General features: G+C 33.3%; 1 protein-coding gene across 1 annotated transcript; it reads right to left on the reverse strand.

Moving 5' to 3' along the window:
- Nucleotides 1-1,723: 1,723 nt before the first annotated feature.
- On the reverse strand, nucleotides 1,724-2,701 carry LOC123660637. The gene has a single exon (XM_045595692.1). It carries the CDS (start codon nucleotides 2,699-2,701, stop codon nucleotides 1,724-1,726), a length of 978 nt encoding a protein of 325 aa, XP_045451648.1.
- Between the last annotated feature and the right edge of the window lie 18,110 nt (nucleotides 2,702-20,811).

The following is a 20,811-nucleotide window of genomic DNA, read 5'->3' on the forward strand; positions in this document are numbered from 1 at the left end:
GCATGTCTAATGATATACCATCATGACCCTGAGCATTGGAATTGATCCTCATTATAGCCTTCAGAACCACCTCCTCACTTACCGGACTAAGAGAGAAAGTGGATGAGGAGTGACGATGATGCACAAAATAAGTAAGATCAGAAAAGTTAGTTTGATTATCACCCGGTACTGTGAGAAAATGGTTATTGATTGCATCAGGATCAGCAAGGTGTGAAGGTAAGTCAGCAGTTTTGTTTTTATTAGGTAAAACTGTATGCTTGAGGTTTTTCCACAGCTTTTTGGAGTTACCTATGTTGTTATTGATAAATTTATTAAAGTAACTCTTTTTCTCCTCTTCTATTGCCTTGGTTACTATGCTCTTCATTAGTTTATAGGATTCCTTAGTGTTCTCTGTCTTTTTTATTTTATACTTTTTATGATATTTGTTCCTAATGCGCATCATTGACCTAATAGTTTCGGTAATCCATGGATGGGGGGGATATTTTAATTTCAAGTTTATAATGGGGACATGCATGTCAAATATCTTGATTAAACAGTTGGTAAAAGACTCTACCATCTCGCTGACACTACCACACTGCTCAAGCGATTCCCAATCAGTTGAGCTTAGGTCACAACAAAACTGATCAAGAATGATATCTTTTAGTGGTCTTAATGTTCTGTAAGTTGGCTGATACTTTGGCTTTTTAATTTTGAATTCTGCTATTAGAAGGGCATGCGCACCCAGCTCTGGAATATGTTCTACATCAACCAAGCCCACAGGCATGTCAGAGCATATCAAATCTATCAGACTACTGCTACGGGAGGTAAAATGAGTTGGCTGAGTGATTATCTGTTGTAGTGAGAAACAATTCAAAAAATCACGAAATAATCTGAACCTACTGGTATTTGTCTCGAGAAGGTTAATGTTGAAGTCACCCATTAGAATTATTCCGTCATTTCGATGCAGAGCCGCTACGGAATCTGATAAGGCATCTAAAAAGATGCCAGGATCCTGCCAGGGAGGTCTGTACGCTGTACCTATAGTGATGGTTTGGTTTTGTATACGGGTCGTGATCCACATTTGTTCCACCTTGTCAGACGTAGGATATTTACAACAACGGGCATAGATTCCTTTGCGTATGTAGAACCCGACACCCCCACCTCGTCCTCCCTTAATATTGATTGATCTAGGGATGTGTCTCAGAGTGTAGCCCACCAACCTTGGAGCCCTACTCTCTTCACCAGACCTGAGCCAGGTCTCGTTAATAGCCACTATATCCGGTCTAAAATCTGTTATGGCAGCTATAAATTCATCCTGATTGGTCGATAGCGACCCCGCATTCAAAAATCCAACAGCTAGGTTTTTTTTGTTAGTCATTGTTTATAATAATTAGAGACATTAAACAATAAAAGATAGTTTACTGCAATGAACATAGATATATAGGTAACAATGAGAATTATAAACCAGTTGTTATTAGATACCGTAGGTGTGGACTTGAATATTGTATGTAGCATGTATGTATAGTTAAAGTAGTGAATGTATGAGTTAAATACTGTTTGTGTGCAAGCAAATGTTAGGTAGTGAGTATAATAGTGGGAACTGCTATGAGTATATAGTGTAATAGAGACATTATATGAGTGAGCATCAGCTGAATCAGTTTGAAAAATTCTGTAAATGAACTTAAATACAATGTTTATAAGTAGATACTGTGTTTCATTTCCTATTCTAACTAATCTTTCAATTTTAGGTCGAACAGTTTTCGCCAAACACCCGTGACAGGTCATCTTCCGAGCGAAACTGATGAACGGGGCCTCCATCCATCCGACGTGCGAAGATTCGCCCTCGCTTCGTCCAGCAGTAGCGCCACTTGAGCCGGCCGCACTCCTCGCGCACTCTGTGAAAGAGCACGCGGTTGCGGCGCGTCAGGCGCTCGTTGACGAAGACGCGCGCGCCCCCGTCCGCCGCCAGGCCGCGCCGCACGCGCGCCGCCTGCAGCAGCTCGTCCCGCAGGCCGCGGCGCGCCAGGCGCACCACGAGGCGGCGCGGGCGGCCCGGCGCCTGGCCCGGCGCCGGCGCAGCGCCCACGCGCTCCGCAAACACCACGTCGCGCGCCTCCAGCGCCACGCCCAGCCGCGCCGCCAGCACGGTCACCTCGTGCGTCGCGCTCACGCCCTTGTCCTCGGGCAGGTGCCCGATGTCGAGGTCGGACAGCAGCGCCTCCTGGTCCCGCTCGTTGAGCTCGAGTTTGAGCTCTTCGACCTTGCGCTCGAGTGCGACGACTTCCTCCGCGCTGCCGGCGTCCTGGCGCTTCTCGAGAGCGTCCAGCCTCTCTTCGACGCTACTCATGCGCTCGTTGAGATTCGAGAGAGACATCCGCAGCTGTACCAGCTCCTCCCGAAACTCCCTCATAGCGGCGATGCTTTCTGCGACCTCGCGTCGAAGGTCGACGACGACGGCCGCAGTCTCCACGACGACGTCCTCGGACGTCGCGCCGGGAGAGCTAGAGGGGCTCCCGCTCGCCTCCTCGATCCCCTTCACTGGCGTCTGGCTATTGTCGCCTTTCCGAAAGTTCCGCTTGCAAGCGGGGCAGGACCAGTCTCTGCAAGCCTGACCCCTGTCCGAAATACCGACACACGCCCTGTGGAATTTGTTCGGGCACAGGGAGCAGGTGACGGCACCTGTCGGCGAGAGAAATTTACCGCATCCCCCACAATTAACCATATTTGCACTGGTACTAATTAGTTCCACTATTTATAGCAATAAATGCGCAGACACTCAATTCACAGAGTACCCTCTATATAATATTATGCGAGTTATTATATCGCGAGTTTTCTTTGGGAAAGAACTCACCCAGAGTGTCACCCACAATGCCACAGCGTCACAGGCACACAACACTCACAACCACGCGTTTCAAAGAGGGTAAAAGTACGTATTTTTATTTTAAATTGCGAGAAATCACAGATGTGAACTGTACCGTTTGACGTCTCAAATGTCCTCATCAAACATCTGATTTTATTCATGTAAAAGCCATTGTTTTATAAGTTGTTAAACGTCTGCGGTCAGAGTTAATACCTTTAATAATATGGGACTTAATGTAACTAATTTTTAAACTCTCGATAAAATGCCACTGTCACGGGTGTCTCAAAATAAAATCAATCGCATCGAAAGAGGACTATATTATGATATTGTGGTACATCTAGGTGTCTTAAATTTTTATTTTTCTTTTTAATATACCTTAAAATTGAATTTGTATATAAATTATCAATCTAAGATAGATTTACAAAAACGAACTAACCTCTTTTTGTTGTGAGTTTAAAAATACATTTTGACCTAACTCAAGCTAAGGTTACAAAACATTAAGTAACGGATATAAAACGAATCATGCAACGACTCTTTCCTGTTCCTGAGAGCTGCTCAGAAAAACATACGAAGGTAATTACCACGGACGTCTCGTTTTGCTGCAGAGAATTTGCTCGGTAATGTAAAATGTTACCATTCGCACTGTCATGGTACCCGTATAAAATTAACCTAAATCCTTGAATCAACAGAAAATATATGGATATTCATTAGCGTTAGCCATGTTTTTGGTGATTCATTGTTCTATTATCACGATTTTGTGTATATAATTTACATATTTTAATGCCTTTGTAAATAAAATGTAGAATTTTTAAATGATGAAAATAAAAATGAGAAAAATAGGAAAACTATTGGGCACAGCAAAAAATAACCTGCTCAAAGTTTGGAGCAGTCCGTCTGGGGAAGTACTTCAACATTAAGACGGTCACAGCTAATAATTCTCCTCTCAAGTAGTATCCTGCGGTAAGTAAGGTGGCCAGAGCTCCTGGGAATGGTCATAGGTAGGATATAGGCAACACTTGCTTTGATGCTTGTGGTGTTGCACGCGTCTATAGGATATGATACCCGCTGACCATCAGGTGTGCCGTACGCTTGTTTGCCGCCCTTGTAGTATAAAAAAGTGTAAAATCTAATATATAAAATTCTCGTGTCGCGGTGTTTGTAGTCAAACTCCTCCGAAACGGCTTGACCGATTCTCATAAAATTTTGTGTGGATATTGGTTAGGTCTGAGAATCGAACAACATCTAATCAATCAATCTCTGAAACCGGAATATATTATATATATAGGTGAAAAAGGAAATTCAAGGTAACAGAAATAGTTATTTAAGAAAGTCTATCTTTGTTTTCTTTTTTTTTTTTTAAATGTGACACGTCAATCACAAACTTTACTGGTTTCGTTTTTATTTGATTTGATGGGTCGTTTTTATATTATTTTATTTGCAATTACCTATAACGGATACAAATATCGATAATATCGTAACTAGATATCTTCTTTCGTGTTTTACTTTGGAGAATATTTTTTCGATGTTGAGTAATCGGCGACACTGATGGATCTTTATGGCATTTGTAACTAATACATAAACGAGATATAAATTTTACGAAAGTCCTGAAAATAGAAACTAAGCAGACAGTAAACTGCTTTTCTTTTCACTAATGTTTATATTTTTGGTATATTATGACTAAATGGATTAATAGAAATTAGATATGTGAAACAAATAAATATGGTATATACGGCATACATATTGTATATATGGCAAATAATGATAATTCAGAAAAATTCGATAAAAAAATTAATAGCTAAGATAAATGGTACAAAATATAAAAACTATACATTTCATACTTTACCTGAGCTACCGAATAGGAACAGGGTATTCTATACAACGCCTAGGCTAAACCAGGTAGAATGCCTTAATTAATTATTTAATCTGCAACAAAATATATATTTTAATTTATTTTATGGCTTCAATCGCTCATTTTTAATATCTTTCAAGTCTAAAAATAGACAAAAGGATAAAATAAATTTAATTTAAAATTTAAATTATACCGAAAGAAACCCAATAAATATTTATGAATTGTTTGAAACCGCCTTCAGGTGCTTAGGTTAAAAATCAGTAATAACATTTTTTGCTACAAAATTAATAATGTTTGTAGATTTTTTCGCTCAAAATTAATTTAAAATTTTAAGATATTAAATTATCTCTGTAACCTTAGATTATAAAAATTAGACTTCACTAAGTAAAGTGAAGTAATTTTACGTTAAAAAGTGAAATTGCTTTCAGTTATCGCCGTTGATAACTTTAAAAACGTTTTTATTATACCTGACTATTAAATATACGTGCACGATTCGATTATATGGGTTTGAACTTTTGTAATAAAACTTGGCGTTTTATGTTTCTTTCGCTTCACTAAAATACTCTTTATTCCCCTTTAACCTCACTTTGAGGAATACGGACTGTTCCATGATGTATTTATGGGAACGCTTTGCCAATGATAGCATTTTATGGATAATGAAAAGTCAGGAATAGTGATACTTACATATATACCCTATAACCAAGATCCAATCGGGTAATGGTTGTAAAATAATATAGTAGTAATGTATATTTCTTTAGAAAAACCCTCTTTAGCATTACTAAATATATATGATTATTTATTTACATAATATTTATTACATATATACGTGATAAATAGCCTCAGATACGCTTACGACACTACCCTTCTCGAACAGACTAGAGAAGGCATGGAATTATTTTTGACTCGTCTAAAAAGTACCAGCCTCCAATTCAGACTTGCTATCAACTGACACAAGATGAAGATTATGATAGTAGACCATGCTGAACAAAGTGGTACCAACGTACATAATATAGCTAACTATTAAGTGGTACAGAACTTTATTAAACTCGGTTATGGTATGGGTCGTTTGTAGTATTATAATATTTAAATTACATATAATTTATCATAAAATTCTTGCTATTTTATATTTTGTCAAGCTTAAAGTGAAATAAATATATTTATTTTATAAATCAAATAATGGATTCGCGAAAATCGTTCTAAGCATTAACTAACAGTATTTTTGTTCGCCAATTATTATTATTCTTTCGTAACGTAAAATATTTTAGACGATAGTAGAAAAATATTGTTCTTTTATCAAATGTATTTCTTTTAACTCGTTTCGAAACTTTTTCCATTTAATATTTTATCTCGAAGCCAATAAAACTTTATAAAGAAAGATAATAATGAATAACGAATTTCAAACGATGGATTGAAAATAATACATAAATTTATTTAATAGGTTTTAAAGATATTGAAAGTAGCTTATAATTTATAATGAGAATTGAGAAAATGAATATAATAATTGTTCGTTAAATAAATTCTAATCTAGTTATTTTATCTGTCAAAAAAATAGATAAATCCTAAAATAAACCACTGACGGGTACTTTAAAAACTATTAGTTCTATATGTAAATAAGTTATACCTTATACATAAAAGAGTAATAAGTCCTTTTTTATAATATTTGTAGGATTAATAGTAGAAAATACTGAGCTACTGCTTTTCCTGTGGCTAATAATATCTGTCATATATCTATAGAATATCCATAGCAAAACTGAAAAAAAAAAATTTAATAATAAAATTAACCATAATTTTTGGTAAATTTTAGTGAAAACTAGGAGATTTGTATTTCATGTTGAGCATTGGAACGGAGATTTAATTGGGAAATCCCATGTGTTTTATAATTCACTCGTAACGAATCTCCCTCGTGAATTCCTTGCTTCGATATTTATGTACGCCAACACATCGTAACAAAAAAATTTATTAGCCTTTTTCCAGACAAATGTAGCTTTTTAATGGTTTTATATATTATCAGAATCTCTACTAACATTCAAAACCCTAACTAAACATTCTATGCGACTGAAGGCAGTAGTCTGATAGAATCTACCTCCTTTCAGCGTAATCATTTATGTTCTAAGTAAAGTCAAGCTCTCAACCATAGTACGACAGAAATTCAAAATGTTATCTAAGAGCGTTCCAAGGTTTTAATACCACATTCGAAGAAACCAGTGAAATGGCTCATTAGATAATAGAATACACAAGTCTGGTATGGTTTTTGTCACTTCTCATCACTTCAGCCTAATACAGTCCACTGCTGGACAAAGGCCTCCACAATTTTGCGCCAAAAATGGAGTGAACTCATATTTTTTGCCCATAGTCACTACGCTGGGCAGGCGGGTTGGTGACCGCAGGGCTATTTTTGTCGCACCGGAGACGATGCTGCCCGTCTTCGGCCCGTGTATTTCAAAGCCAGCATCCTATCATCTTCGTCTATCCCGCCATGAGTTGACGTTTTAAGTTCCAAGGTGGTAGTGGAACTGTGTTATCCCTTAGTCGCTTCTTACGACACCCACGGGAAGAGAGGGGATGGCTATATTTTTAATGCCGTAACCATACAGCACTTCTACAGTAATAAAATAAATAAATAGGTATTTTAAACTTTTTTAATCTTATTTTTAAAGTTATAATCTCTTATATATTTCCGGCAATATTGTGATACCTAAAGAAAATAATAATAATTTGGAGCTCTGAGCGTAATTATATTGTGATTAAATTATATTAATATTTAATGAATGCGTGGATATTGTGCGCAATTAATATAATTTACATTCATTTTGTTGATAATTAAAAATTAATAACTGATTTCAGTTTCATTCGTACCATTTACACATTGATTTAATATTTTTTTGTAGTATTCGTTGTGTATTCTTAATATTATTAATAAATTATTATAATAGTTGGCTATTTTAATAATTCTCTTAAAATAATTCTAAATTAACCTTGAAACTATTTAAACCTACTGGATTATTTTAAGGTATATAGAAGTCAGGTGGTAATTATTCTCTCTCAATTTAAAAAGATAGTAATTTTGTGAAAAGTTCCATCTAGACTAGTAAAATAATACACATAAACAGAAAAAGGCTAGATATAAAAAGATGTTTAAAACATTAGTCGTTCGTCGTAATCGTATTTTTTTTTCTTTTATATAATAATATTATATAATACTATAGTATTATTAAAAATAATATAACTATTAATAAAAAATAATCTCGTCATTGGCGGATGTTATTGTAAAGAAAACATCATCCCATAAACATAAAACCAACATTAAAAAAAAAAAAACAAGAAATATCCTGTGAAGTTATTTTGGACAATGATATAAATTTTTATTTACGATTTTTAGCTTACAATTGACCTTATTCACTTTGAGAGTTATTCAAGTGTCGCTTCTTCATGAATATATAAAACGAAAAACATCGTTTTCGTAATTTTTTACGTACAAATGAATACTGTTATGCTAATTTATGGAATAACGTTTGCTGAATCTTATTTGTCAGCAAACAATTAGTTCCATTAACAATTCTTATTTTCTTTTTTTTGATTAGCAATATATGGTAATACGTTCTGCTCTAGTTATCTGAAATTTGAGTCGTGACTAAAATGCTAATTCTATTTTAGTACATGGAATTCGCGATTTTTATTGTTCAGTACACGTTGTTCCTGGAACCCGAGATACTATTACTTGTTGGGACAGAATATCAAGCAACATTCATACTGTTCGAGAGTGAACTGCTCATCTATAAACAACTGCCAACCTTTAGATGACGTCAATGTACCGACTATTATGACAGCAGGCTAACTCAACGGTAGCTATTGAAATTGTACCGTACCGTAGATATCTAAATATTATTTTCTCAAATTTATATTTCATTGGCGATCGCATATTTTTGTGATAAATAACAAGAAATTAAAAAAATATACTTTGGTATGAACACATGAATATTTATTGCTAGTATATATAATTCGTAAAAGGCGTTACAGGCAGGTGGCAATTTAAAGTCAACAGAACAAAAGAGTAATTTGATAACGAAAGCTACATAATTGCTTTCCATTATTACCGTTTGTAACTCTATATATATTCACGATTCTCAGAAAGTCTTAAATTAACTGAAATTTGTTACAAATTTATGAAATATTTTTCATTTAGAAATATTCAAAACCACAATATCTGGGTTATTGCCTTTGAAATCAATGATACGTGTACTAACACCACCGTCTACACTCGACTACCCTTTACAGTTATATATATACCTTACGAATACAGCCCTTAACAAAAACAATAAAAAATGTACTAACATACTTTTCTGGTATATTTTATAGCCAAAGATAAATAATATAGGCTCGATATATTTTTATCCGTTCATGTTTCAGTATAAGGACGAACGAAAAGATTTCTTTGAAAATATTTCTATAAATTTCCGACCGACGAAAGTAAACAAAGACGTAGCTTCTATATATTAAATACATACATTATACTATTACTTACAGTACCTATGTGTGTTCCATATTATATTATATTTTATCCTTACAATTGTAGATTTACGTAGATCTCTACGGTTTCAATAACGCTTAATTTGACTACCTTTTCAGTGAAACATTGTAAAATAAGATGTAGCGTTGTTTCTAAGCCTAGCTTTTGTTTAAAGGTTAAACTAATAAACGAAAAAGTATTTTTCATACGTTAATTAATTATAAATGAGTATATGTTTTGAAGATATTTTAAAAAAGATTTCTTGGATTTTTTAAAGAACATTAGTATAAAATGTTTTTTATACATTTAATATTTTAAATAGCTTTAGTACATAACATATTAAAAATAATAAGCCTTGCTCGATTAATATTTTTATTGTATTTTTTATTGAATAACGTTATAACAATTGTTTGCTTAAAACATAAGTTATAACATGATAAAATATAAGTCCGAACAAAAACCGGTCTGACTACAAACAGAATCCTTTATTGTATAAGAAAACTGTCTGCCGTCTTCGTCTCGATAAATGAAATGGCGTTGGTGATGCGATTTATCTTCGTTGCCCATTGCTGAAGCTTATAACAAACTGCTTTTCAACTCTTATATATTTTCGTATAAGTGTTTATATGTTATGTGAAATAACGTCTTAACAATAATGGAACGACTTATCAGACGTCGTCGGTTAATGAAAAGTTATCTTGCTCTCTCGTATATTTTCGGTGAAAGCTTTGGTTTATTTAAAATATAATAATTTACTAATAATATAATAATGATTTTTACTGATAAACATACATATACCTGATTATAAACACAATGATACTGTTTGACAATCTTGTATAATGAATAATATTAAAATATTTTTTAGAATATTGCATAGTCGAATACAGAAAACTCCTTTCACATATGAGCCATGCTAAAAATTTTGAGAACACACATTTTACATGTACATGTTTTCATTAATTGTAAAATAAATTTTAAGTCCGACTTGTATTTACTATGACTAGTACTTTCTAAGAAACAGAAAGTAGTATATACTATTTTATACACCATTACCTACTTATTAAAAAGAAAAATAGTCTAAGAATTCGGTGAAAAGTTAATTATAACATTAATATTCATTAACCAAACGTGGCCTAATGAAATGAAAATGAAAATGCATGTTTTAAATTTTAATTATTTAAACGTTGCTTCATATAATAGTATTAATGCGGTAACATTAGCTAAATTAGTACCTATAAAAATTTCATATTTTCGTAAAATGTTGCTTTTAGTTAAAAGTTGCTCGCGACTTCGTTAAGTAGTCTTTTAGTAGGTTTTAAACATTATAACTATTCTCTCTATTTCAATTCTATTGTGACAAAAACGTAAAAAACGCATATACGAAATAATTAATCTTTCAAATAATTTAATAATATTATTATGTATTAGAGACATCATATAAGCTTAGTAGCACAGCAGGAAATATCCTGCTCAAAATATAGAGCAGTTCAACTAGGGAACTCGACTATACAGAAGATCACAGCCAAATAATACTGTTTTCAAGCAGTGTTATGTTCCTGTTGGTGGGTAAGGAGACCAGATCTCCTGGGGCGAATTGGAGATAGGTTCGGCAACGCGCTTGCGATGCTTCTGGTGTTTCCACATGTAGGAGAAGGATCAGAGCTTAATCCACCACGCTGTTCCAATGCGGGTTGGCGGATATATTCCCTACTATAAGTAACGATCGCTATCAGGTGTATTGATATTTGATATGATTTTATTTTTCTTACGACGCGATCGTCGACACGTCGGCGCAACAGTCACAGAACTGGTTTGTGGCTGTTGCGCTGGCGGTTGCAGGTTTGATCCTCGTACATGACAAACATTGTATTGGCCATACAGATGTTTGCCATAGTCTGGGTGTTTGTTAAGTCCTTGTGAGTCTCCTCACCGTGCCTCAGAGAGCACGTTAAGCCATCGGTCCCAGTTGTTATCATGTACACCTGATAGCGATCGTGACTTATATTAGGAGATATAATTTTCAGCAGCGTGGTAGATTAAGCTCTGATCCTTCTCCTACATGAAGAAAGAGGCCTATGCCCAGCAGTGGGATATCAGAGTCAGCAAATTTTACTTCATTACGAAATCTGAGATACGGTTCTATCGAATCAAGCTTTTTACCTCTTAGTTAATTCAGGGAGCCACTCGTTGAGTAAATTGAATGTTCTAGGATAAATTAATTTAGCCTCAAATTGGATTTTGATCACTACTTTTCCAAATTATCCTAGTGTTAAATTGTAACACGTGAAGTAATTAGGACTATATATTTGTTGGTTTATTTATTAGAAGCTAATAATTAAATTCTCTTGAATCGTAATATTTCATTAAAATATTTGCAACTAATCAAAAAGTATTTTTTCTTAACTTTTTTCTTGACTATAGTGTGTTTATGTGTGTGTGTTTAAGTATGTTTATATGTATGTATATTTTAAAAAGTACATTAATCATACATTTATGGCATACAAATGTTTCATATAAGAAAATGTTTCTATGATTATATATTATCATTGACGTGGAGGAGTTTAGGTATAGAAAGCGATTTTATCTTTCCGTTTGAATTTTTAAGCTTTTTGCTTGGCTAGGTATTATTCTACTGCGAAAAAACTGCCTAATGTTTACAAAGCTGCTAGGAATAGGTGTAACCAAATGTGCAGGAATCACAAGCGCCGATTTATTTCGGATAAAATATGTAACTCCTCAACTACAGACACTTTAAAATTTCTTAAATCTTTAGGTATAGGCAAAGACACTAACTCCAATAACAACATTTCCGTAGATATTGATGACCTAAGCCGCCACTTTAATACTTCTCATGTTTTTGATGATAACACCAAACATGACACTTTATCTACGATCCTAAGTCTGCCGAAATATGAAAAGTCCACATTTAGTTTCTCACAAGTAAGTGATGCCGATGTACGCAAACGTGTGTTGTCACTTAAATCCAAGGCTCTAGGTTGTGATGAAATTGGTCGCACAATGATTATTCATATTTTGGAATCTATACTACCTGCTGTTACTCACATTGTCAACTTTTCTCTAACTTCAGCTACCTTTCCGGATTTGTGGCGGCGGGCTCTGGTTCTCCCATTACCAAAAATTTCTAACGCATCCCTTCCGAATCATTACCGTCCTATTTCTGTTCTCCCGTTTCTCTCCAAAATTCTCGAATCTATCGTCCACAGCCAGCTGTCTGAATATCTTTTATCTTGCAACTTATTGGATCATTTTCAATCCGGATTTCGTGTAGGCCACAGCACTACTACTGCTCTGATTAAAGTGACCGAGGGTATAAGAGAGGGGATGGAGAACAAATCCGTGACAATTCTAACACTTATAGATTTTAGTAACGCTTTTAACGCGGTGGATCACGATTTGTTACTCGCTCTAATATCTCGAATTAACATCTCTGACGTTGCTCTTCAGTGGTTTTCTTCATATCTTTGGGGACGCAAGCAAGCGATATGCATTGGCTCTAAGCGTTCTGATTGGTGCGACGTTGCTGCGGGCGTTCCTCAGGGTGGAATTCTCTCCCCACTACTATTCTCACTATTCATTAATTCTATTACTTCTATACTTTCCTGTCAGTACCACCTTTACGCTGATGACTTGCAGCTTTATGCACAAACTAGCATCGACCGTCTTGATGATTCCATTGCTAAGCTTAATGATGATCTTTCGCGTATCTCGGTCTGGACCAAAAATTTTGGAATTAATGTCAATCCCTCTAAGTGTCAGGCTATGATTGTTGGGAGTTCTCGTCAACTATCAAAAATTCAACAACCTACATCACCTCTATTTTTCAATAACGTGGTTATCCCGTTTTCCTGTAAGGTTAAGGATTTGGGTGTGACTTTGGATTGCTCTCTCAGTTGGGCGGATCAGGTTCGTGAGATATCTCGCAGGTTTTATGCATTCTTTCATTCTATCTTGCGCTTTAAAAATTTTCTTCCCGTGAAGGCCAAGATTGATTTAGTAAATTGTTTTCTTTTACCTATTATTGATTACGGCGATGCTTGCTACCCTGACTTAAGCGAGGAGCTCCTGATCAAGCTGCAAAGACTGCAAAATACTTGCATTCGCTTCATTTATGGGCTGCGCAAATACGACCATATTTCGTCCTACCGGTCTCAACTGCAATGGCTGCCGATTAAAGAAAGGCGAAAATTGAGAATTCTCTGTACCCTCTATTCTGTAATTTCCAACCCTTTTGCTCCTTCTTATTTAAAATCTAAATTTAATTTTCTCTCTAACACTCATTCTAGGGATCTTCGTTCTTCTCTTAACCTTACTCTATGCATACCTTCTCATAAATCTGGTTTTGTGTCTAATTCTTTTACAGTTAATGCCATCAGACTGTGGAATGAGTTACCGGTCAACATCAGGAACTCTCCTTCTCAACTTTCTTTTAAAACCCAGGTTAAAAAAGTGGTACCTAAAAAAACTCTGTCAATAGCCCCTCCTTATTTATCTTTTTACTCTCCTCATCTTAGGCTTACATTAATATAACTTCATGTCATGACATTTCTTCGTGTGTTTACTTTTGTTTGAACATATTTTTTTCTTTTTCTCTTTTTTTTATATATTTTGTTTGTAATATGTATATATGTATATATATAAGTATATTTATGTATTTATATGCGTATGTTTATTTTGCTTGTATTGTTTTATAGTCCTACCTCAACACTTACTTTTACTATTTTTTTTACGCCTTAAGGTTGACTGGTAGATAAGGCTGTACGGCCTTAAGTCCGCCTTTTGCGCAACGTGTTATCTTGATGTGTTGTTTTGTTGTTTTTTTTTTTTGGAGTTGTGTAATAAAGTTTAAATAAATAAATAAATAAATAATGTTTATGCGACGTCTCATTAGAGATATTACAGCTTGAACGAACAGAACTTCTTTAAACAAAATATTGAAAGGAACTTCCTAAAATATAAATAGACGTATATTAAAATGTATATTACCCTTAAAGAAAGTACGGAACTCCTGTGTTGAAGTATTTCTGGTGGTATAGAAAGGCATACAAATTAATAGATCAAAATAAACATTTGTATCTATTTATATAAAAATAAATGTTTGTCTGTATGTCCTTTATAGAATCGTAAACTATGCATTTTATCATGTCACGATCTTCAGCTAAGTATTGTGAATGAGCTCACAAAGGTTTCTGAATTAGTACGCCCAAAAAAATAATGAAAAAGCATAGCAACACGCGCTGGGTACAGCTAGTAATCTATACAAATATTTATTATGTTAGGGATGAAACTCACGACCACCTCTGCCTCTTGCTTTTTATTGTATGATGTGTCAGCAATGAGTTAGGTTAATGCGCTATATTCACTAATTTAGTCACGGTATTGACTTAGTTTTATTAATTTAAAATGCCAATTTTTAATTCGTGTAATGTGCGATTAAGTATATATAGGAGGTTCGAGTCCTCACTGCGTTTCTTAAAATAGGTTTCAAGCACATGTATTCAAGCAAAGTTAAATTTAAAAGTTCTAGCTACGTGAAATTTTATACCTACAAAACCTCTAAATTAAAGGAATGCAGTTAGGATTCGAACACCTTATACAAGAATCTTACTGAAGACAAGGTTATTGCCCTGCTAAATCTGCTGACTCGCTTACTATTAAGGCCTCGCCTGTCAGTGAGATGTAATGGAGCTTAATCCGCCGCGGATTGCTTCGTCTCTGCTACACTGGATTAGATTGAATCACATCTTTATTTTTTTTTCTTGTAAACATATATGTGTTTTTTATATATTTTCGTTAATTGCCGAAGATGTCATTTTTTAAATATTAGTTCTTGTAATTCTCAATTGTAATGGTGCGTGTAAAAATATTTCTTTCCGGTTTAGATGTCTGTCCTCGTGGGCCTCCGAACCTTGCCTCGGAGAGCACGTTTAGCTGTCGGCGCCGATTATTATCAAAAATATCTGATAGCGATCAATACCCATAGTAGGGAACATATTTATTTGCCAACCCGCAGTGGAGCAGCGTGGGGGATTAAGCTCCAATCCTTCTCCTAGATGGAGTAAGAGGCCTATGCATAGCAGTGGGATGTTACAGGTGAATCAAATCGTCTATTGTAATTAAATAATTAAAATATACAAATATATAATTGAAATATATAATAAATTTTAAATGTGCTATTTCTGATTATAATCAAGCAATCTTACAGTCGATTTACAAACGTTATATACATGCATCTTGGTATAATAAGTAGTAGGAATTTTTATGATTTTTTACATTTTAATTATTTAATATCTTAAGAAGTAATTTTGAAATTGGGTTCTAATAATAATATAATCTTTATTATACACCAAAATATAAAGAAACAGTAGTAACTAAAAAAAAGGCGTATAAAGGCGATCTTATCGCTGAAGAGCGATTTCTTCCAGATAACCTCTGGGCACAGGACACGATATAGTAGTGACAAATAGGAAGTGTACAATATTCCTAAGGACGAATAATAATAGTGTTTGACAGATTCAATAATACACACGCATACACATTTACAGATATCCATACATAAATAATCAAGATTTAAGTTATTTAAGTTATAAATCCTTTTTTGACATACATCTCATCATCATTATCATCATTCCAGCCTATTGCAGTCCACTGCTGGACATAGGCCTCCACAAGTTCGTGCCAAAAATGCGTGAACTCATGTGTGTTGCCCATAATCACCACGCTGGGCAGGCGGGTTGGTGACCGCAGGACATACATCTAAAATAATTTAATTTTTTACCCACTTTAGTCTAATTGGGCACTAGATTTTTGAAAAGATTCTAGCTGGAATCTGGAAGGACACTTGACATGGTTTCGAATAAATTATCATGGTTTTAGTTCAAGTCGTTATATTAAAGCAGGTTTTGTTTATAAACTCGTCCTCGTTTTAGACGAACTATTTGCGTATTATGTTTTATAATCATTTGAAATATTTCGTAGTGAAAATTAAAATGAAATGAAGTTAAAATAACTTTTTATACTTTAAAATAAAAATATAAACACGTATAATTATAATTATCGTAACAAATAACCTCAAAGATACTTTTCATCAATACATATAATAAAGATATAGAGGATCGCGGTCTGTACGTGGAAGATATATGAGAACAAATATTATTAGGACCTTTGTCACTGCCAATAGCACCCAAAACAATGATTGTTAGAATTTTTGTCTGTTTGTCTGTGCGTTTGTGCTCGCTAATCTCGGAAACGGCTTATCTAATTTAGATGTAGTTTTGATTAATATATAGAGGTAAGCTTCACTTTAACACTGCGTAACGCTTCACTGGTAACATTTAATGTTTGTTTCATGTCAATCGGATTATAAAAAAAAGTTATGCCAATTTAAAGCATCACGTTGAACATGTAAACACCCAAAACGCGGACGAAGTCGCAGGGACAGCTAATACTATATATATATATATATATATATTGCATATGTAAATAACAATTCAAAATGATAATTCACATTGACAATATTAATGACCGTGTAAGTTTAACAACTTATATATATATATATATATATATATATATACGTTACGTTATATACGTCTTTCCTTGACTAAAAATATTTGATGAATTATGTCAAAATGCTTTATGAATCACTTATTGAATTCTTTATCTGAAACGATTAATATTTGATAAAAATTCTATAAACCTTATATTACACAAAATTTCGTACCCACGACGGTAGACAATCGACTAAGAAAGGACGAAGGTATTCCTTTCCACGATAAATTATTCGTTAATTATGTCTCAGAAGACCCGTATCTTTCAAACAAGTCTTACAAAGAGGTTTAATTAAACGCTTAAAAACCTCTGATGAAGAATGACCGCGTTTTGACGATGTTGAAAGCTATATGTTAAATCATAATTATGTCATATGATAATCATAATTATACATAATTGTGATATTATGAAAGAAATGCCTAGGTTTTTCAGTAGACATTTAATGACATATGAGCATAGATAATACAATTTCAAACTATAACTTTATAACCCTCGACATTAAATCTCTACATTAGAATAATCATATGTACATACATCATGAATAATAATATCAACCGTTAGGAATAAAAAATGTAACACATGATTTAAAAGCAATTTTACTATCACTTATAATATATTTTAATTTATTAAATATGTTTATTTTCGAAAAATTATTTAAAATTCGGAAAATTATACTCGTACAGTTGTTTTGAAAATTTATCAAATAACGATACTAAATCTTAGGATCATTTTCGATAATTAATACCTTTGACACGTTCTTCATAACTATTTGACTAAAAGTTTTAAGTTTAAACTTGATTCACGAACGTTTTAAATGAAAATTCTTGCTAAATTCTTGAATTATATTTTGATATGTAAGCTTAATTCTACGTTCTTAAGTGTTACTGTTCATAAATGAGAAAATATTTTATCCTCACTATGAACGCTTATGTCCACGTGCGACGCTTATGTAAAGGCCGAGTGATTTTGTAAGACCCTTGAGATTTTACGCGCCTAAAGACGCATTTGCCTTTTATTATTTGTATGAATAGATTTATTTATTAAAATATTAAACACCGTTTAATAGGGCTTTGAGAGTAATAGATAAAATTTGTCGTTTTTAATAATACTGTATTTTTGTTAATCTAAACATTTAGCGTGAATGTATTTTTTTCAGAAAATATACTTGATAATTTTGTGATTAAAAACGTGTTTTATAGAACTAGGATCATTTTGGAAAGGGTATGTCTATTTTTTTTAAACAAAAGGAGACTAATGCGGTTAATGACTAAAATTTTAATAAATCTAACAATTAAGGGAATGTTACAAGAAGGACATAAAAATCGTCTAGTTAGCAGTTCAAAAATATTGTTTTGGTGATATAAAATATATATTTGTTGCTGCAAAGGGAACTCTTTATTATTTTTCTCCATTGAAGTTAGATGAGTGCTCGACTAACATTCCTCATTCCATTTTCATTACAGCCCTCAAGGGCGAATCACAGAATACGCTAAACGACGGGCATGGAATAAATATCTTTCAGTCTCACCGAGGGCCGTACAAAAAAAAGTGAATTTCCGTGAATGTCGGTTAATGTTTTAAGTTTATTTAAATTCAATTAAGAAAATACTGGTACTATAGTATAAAGTTATAACTTTGAAGATATTTGGAAGTTAGAGGACTTCATAAAAATTTCGCACTAATTTTAAAACTACCAAAAAGTTAATTTTAAAATTTGTTTAAGTTTCCGGGTGTTGTATTTATCTTATACGCGCTTAAGTGCCAACATTTAATGGTAACTGAGCATTATAATCACACCCTATTTCCTCTCGATCTCATTAGCTGAAATTAATGATTGATGTTTATCATAGTTGTCGTACAATTGATGTCAATTGCTGATCTCTTGTTAATTAGATAGTTACAAATAATTTTAACCTTTAGATTAGCCGCGAATACAATTTAACATGTATTAATACTTAGTAGGTACCCTGTATTGTTCAATGTAGTTGTTTGTTGCTACAAAATTAAAATTTAACTGCGATAATTGCAAAGTTCAACAGAAAATGGTATTTTGCAAGTAATATACAAAAAATAAATTATTTATAGTTAATTAAGCACATATTTACTTTTGGAGGTACTTATTACAATTATTAAGCTACGAATAAAGATAAGAAATCAAAAAGATAAAAATTATTTAAATAATTAAATATAAAATCGACAAATTAAAAAAAAAACCTCGATTATATACTCATTTCAACTCTTAGAAACATTCCAAATAATAATTATTCTATAAATTAAATTAACACCCAACTTAAAACGAATCAACATATCTTTGTGTTTCAGTCGTTTGAAATAATATTTCGCGTCTAAGAATTTCCAAGTAGTAGACGGTCACAATATTTTGCATTTCTAAGAAATAAATTTAACTTTCCCGAGTCACGACGACGCCCACTGAGAATAATAACTTTGACAGACAGACGGTATACAGTTATTTCTGTGTTATAGGGATATATTTCATTACACAGTAAGACTGACTTATAAATCATGTAAGTTTACTATTCTATTATCATAGTAGCTGCAACTAGTGGAGATAGGATATATTTAGTTTCTTGACTTTTTCTTTGGTAAAGTAGATATTCAAAATGCAATTTTTTTGTAAATTCGATTCCTAAGAAGCCAGTGGAGTATAGTGAAGGACATAATATTAATAATATGGTATTGGTAACTATGTTAGAATGCTTAGGTAATAGAAAATAAAAATAAAAATCGAGTGTGCTTTAGACCATACGACTGAAGTAAAACTTACGAAACGTAACTCTCTCTTTCTATCTTCACTAACTTATATATCCCTCTCTACTTCTGTTCGCCTCGCCCAATCACACTTTTCGTAACGCTCTCGTTACACATTCATCTGCTTACTCCCCAAGTCAGGCATGTGTCATCTTTAGTTTTACTTCAAAAACATTTGGTGTCTAAGAATGTCGATATGAAAGCTAATTAGCTAGTTCTTATAAATGAATATATATGATATTGAAATCGTAAAATACAATTAAATATTTGTATACAATATTACGAATTCCTTTTATTCTGTTAATCAAAATATTTTTCAAAACGTCAAAGAAACTGTATCCTATAGTGATTATGGAGACAGTTGTTGTTAAGTTAAGCTTGCCTTGAACCTGTCACTAAAAACAGAACGGTTTCGATTCCCGAGATTCAAATAACGAAGTTTACACCATCCGCACCAAGTTCTTGAAAGGAAATTAACCGGAATTTCGTCCGAAATTTCATTTTCCTCGACTTTACGACACGCCCAATATAATTACTTCAAGTTTTATTTTAAGAATATCGATATACCAAAAGAATATATCGAGCGAAACGTATTATATTGATACAGTTTGAAACTTATTTTCGTTAAGAGTATTGACAAAATTTTGTTAGGAAACAAGATGTGTTCCACTTTGGTTTGTTTACATCGTAACCTTGCAAAGTTTAGTTGTAGGAACCGACTGAATAGTGTTGTGGTTGTTTCAATTTATTTTACTGTGGTAAACGACATTGTTTCGAAAGACTTAAAAATTATACTATCTAAAAGTTTCTTTATCTTTATGTTGTTTTTTTGTTTTGTGTGTAAGAGATGCTTCCTTTGTTTCAGTAAATCGCATTTAACTAAAACTTAATTTTTAATTCAAGGGCTTAGTTTTACAAACACTGAAAAATAGGATAAACTTATATTCAATAAATTAACAAATAATTATAAACAAATAATTCTATATAGTTATGCCATATTAAATACAATCCATGCATAGCCATTAATTACCTTAGAGCACCAAAAAGGTCCATTAAAAAATTTAAGATACCGATATGTCGATAAAACCATGTTCATTCTGGAACAAAAGTAGTTGATTTTCTATTCCTAACACTAGGAAGTGCCATATTAATAAATAATCTATCACTAATAATAATTAACAAAATTTCTGCTCACTTAAAAAGCCATTCGTGTAGTTTTTGTAGTTATTAGAAAGAAGACAAAGATAAGAGGAGAAGAAAACAGAAGTTGATTGACATGGA

The sequence above is a fragment of the Melitaea cinxia genome, chromosome 15 (genome assembly GCF_905220565.1).
Source record: "Melitaea cinxia chromosome 15, ilMelCinx1.1, whole genome shotgun sequence".
Classification (NCBI taxonomy): Eukaryota; Metazoa; Arthropoda; class Insecta; order Lepidoptera; family Nymphalidae; genus Melitaea; species Melitaea cinxia.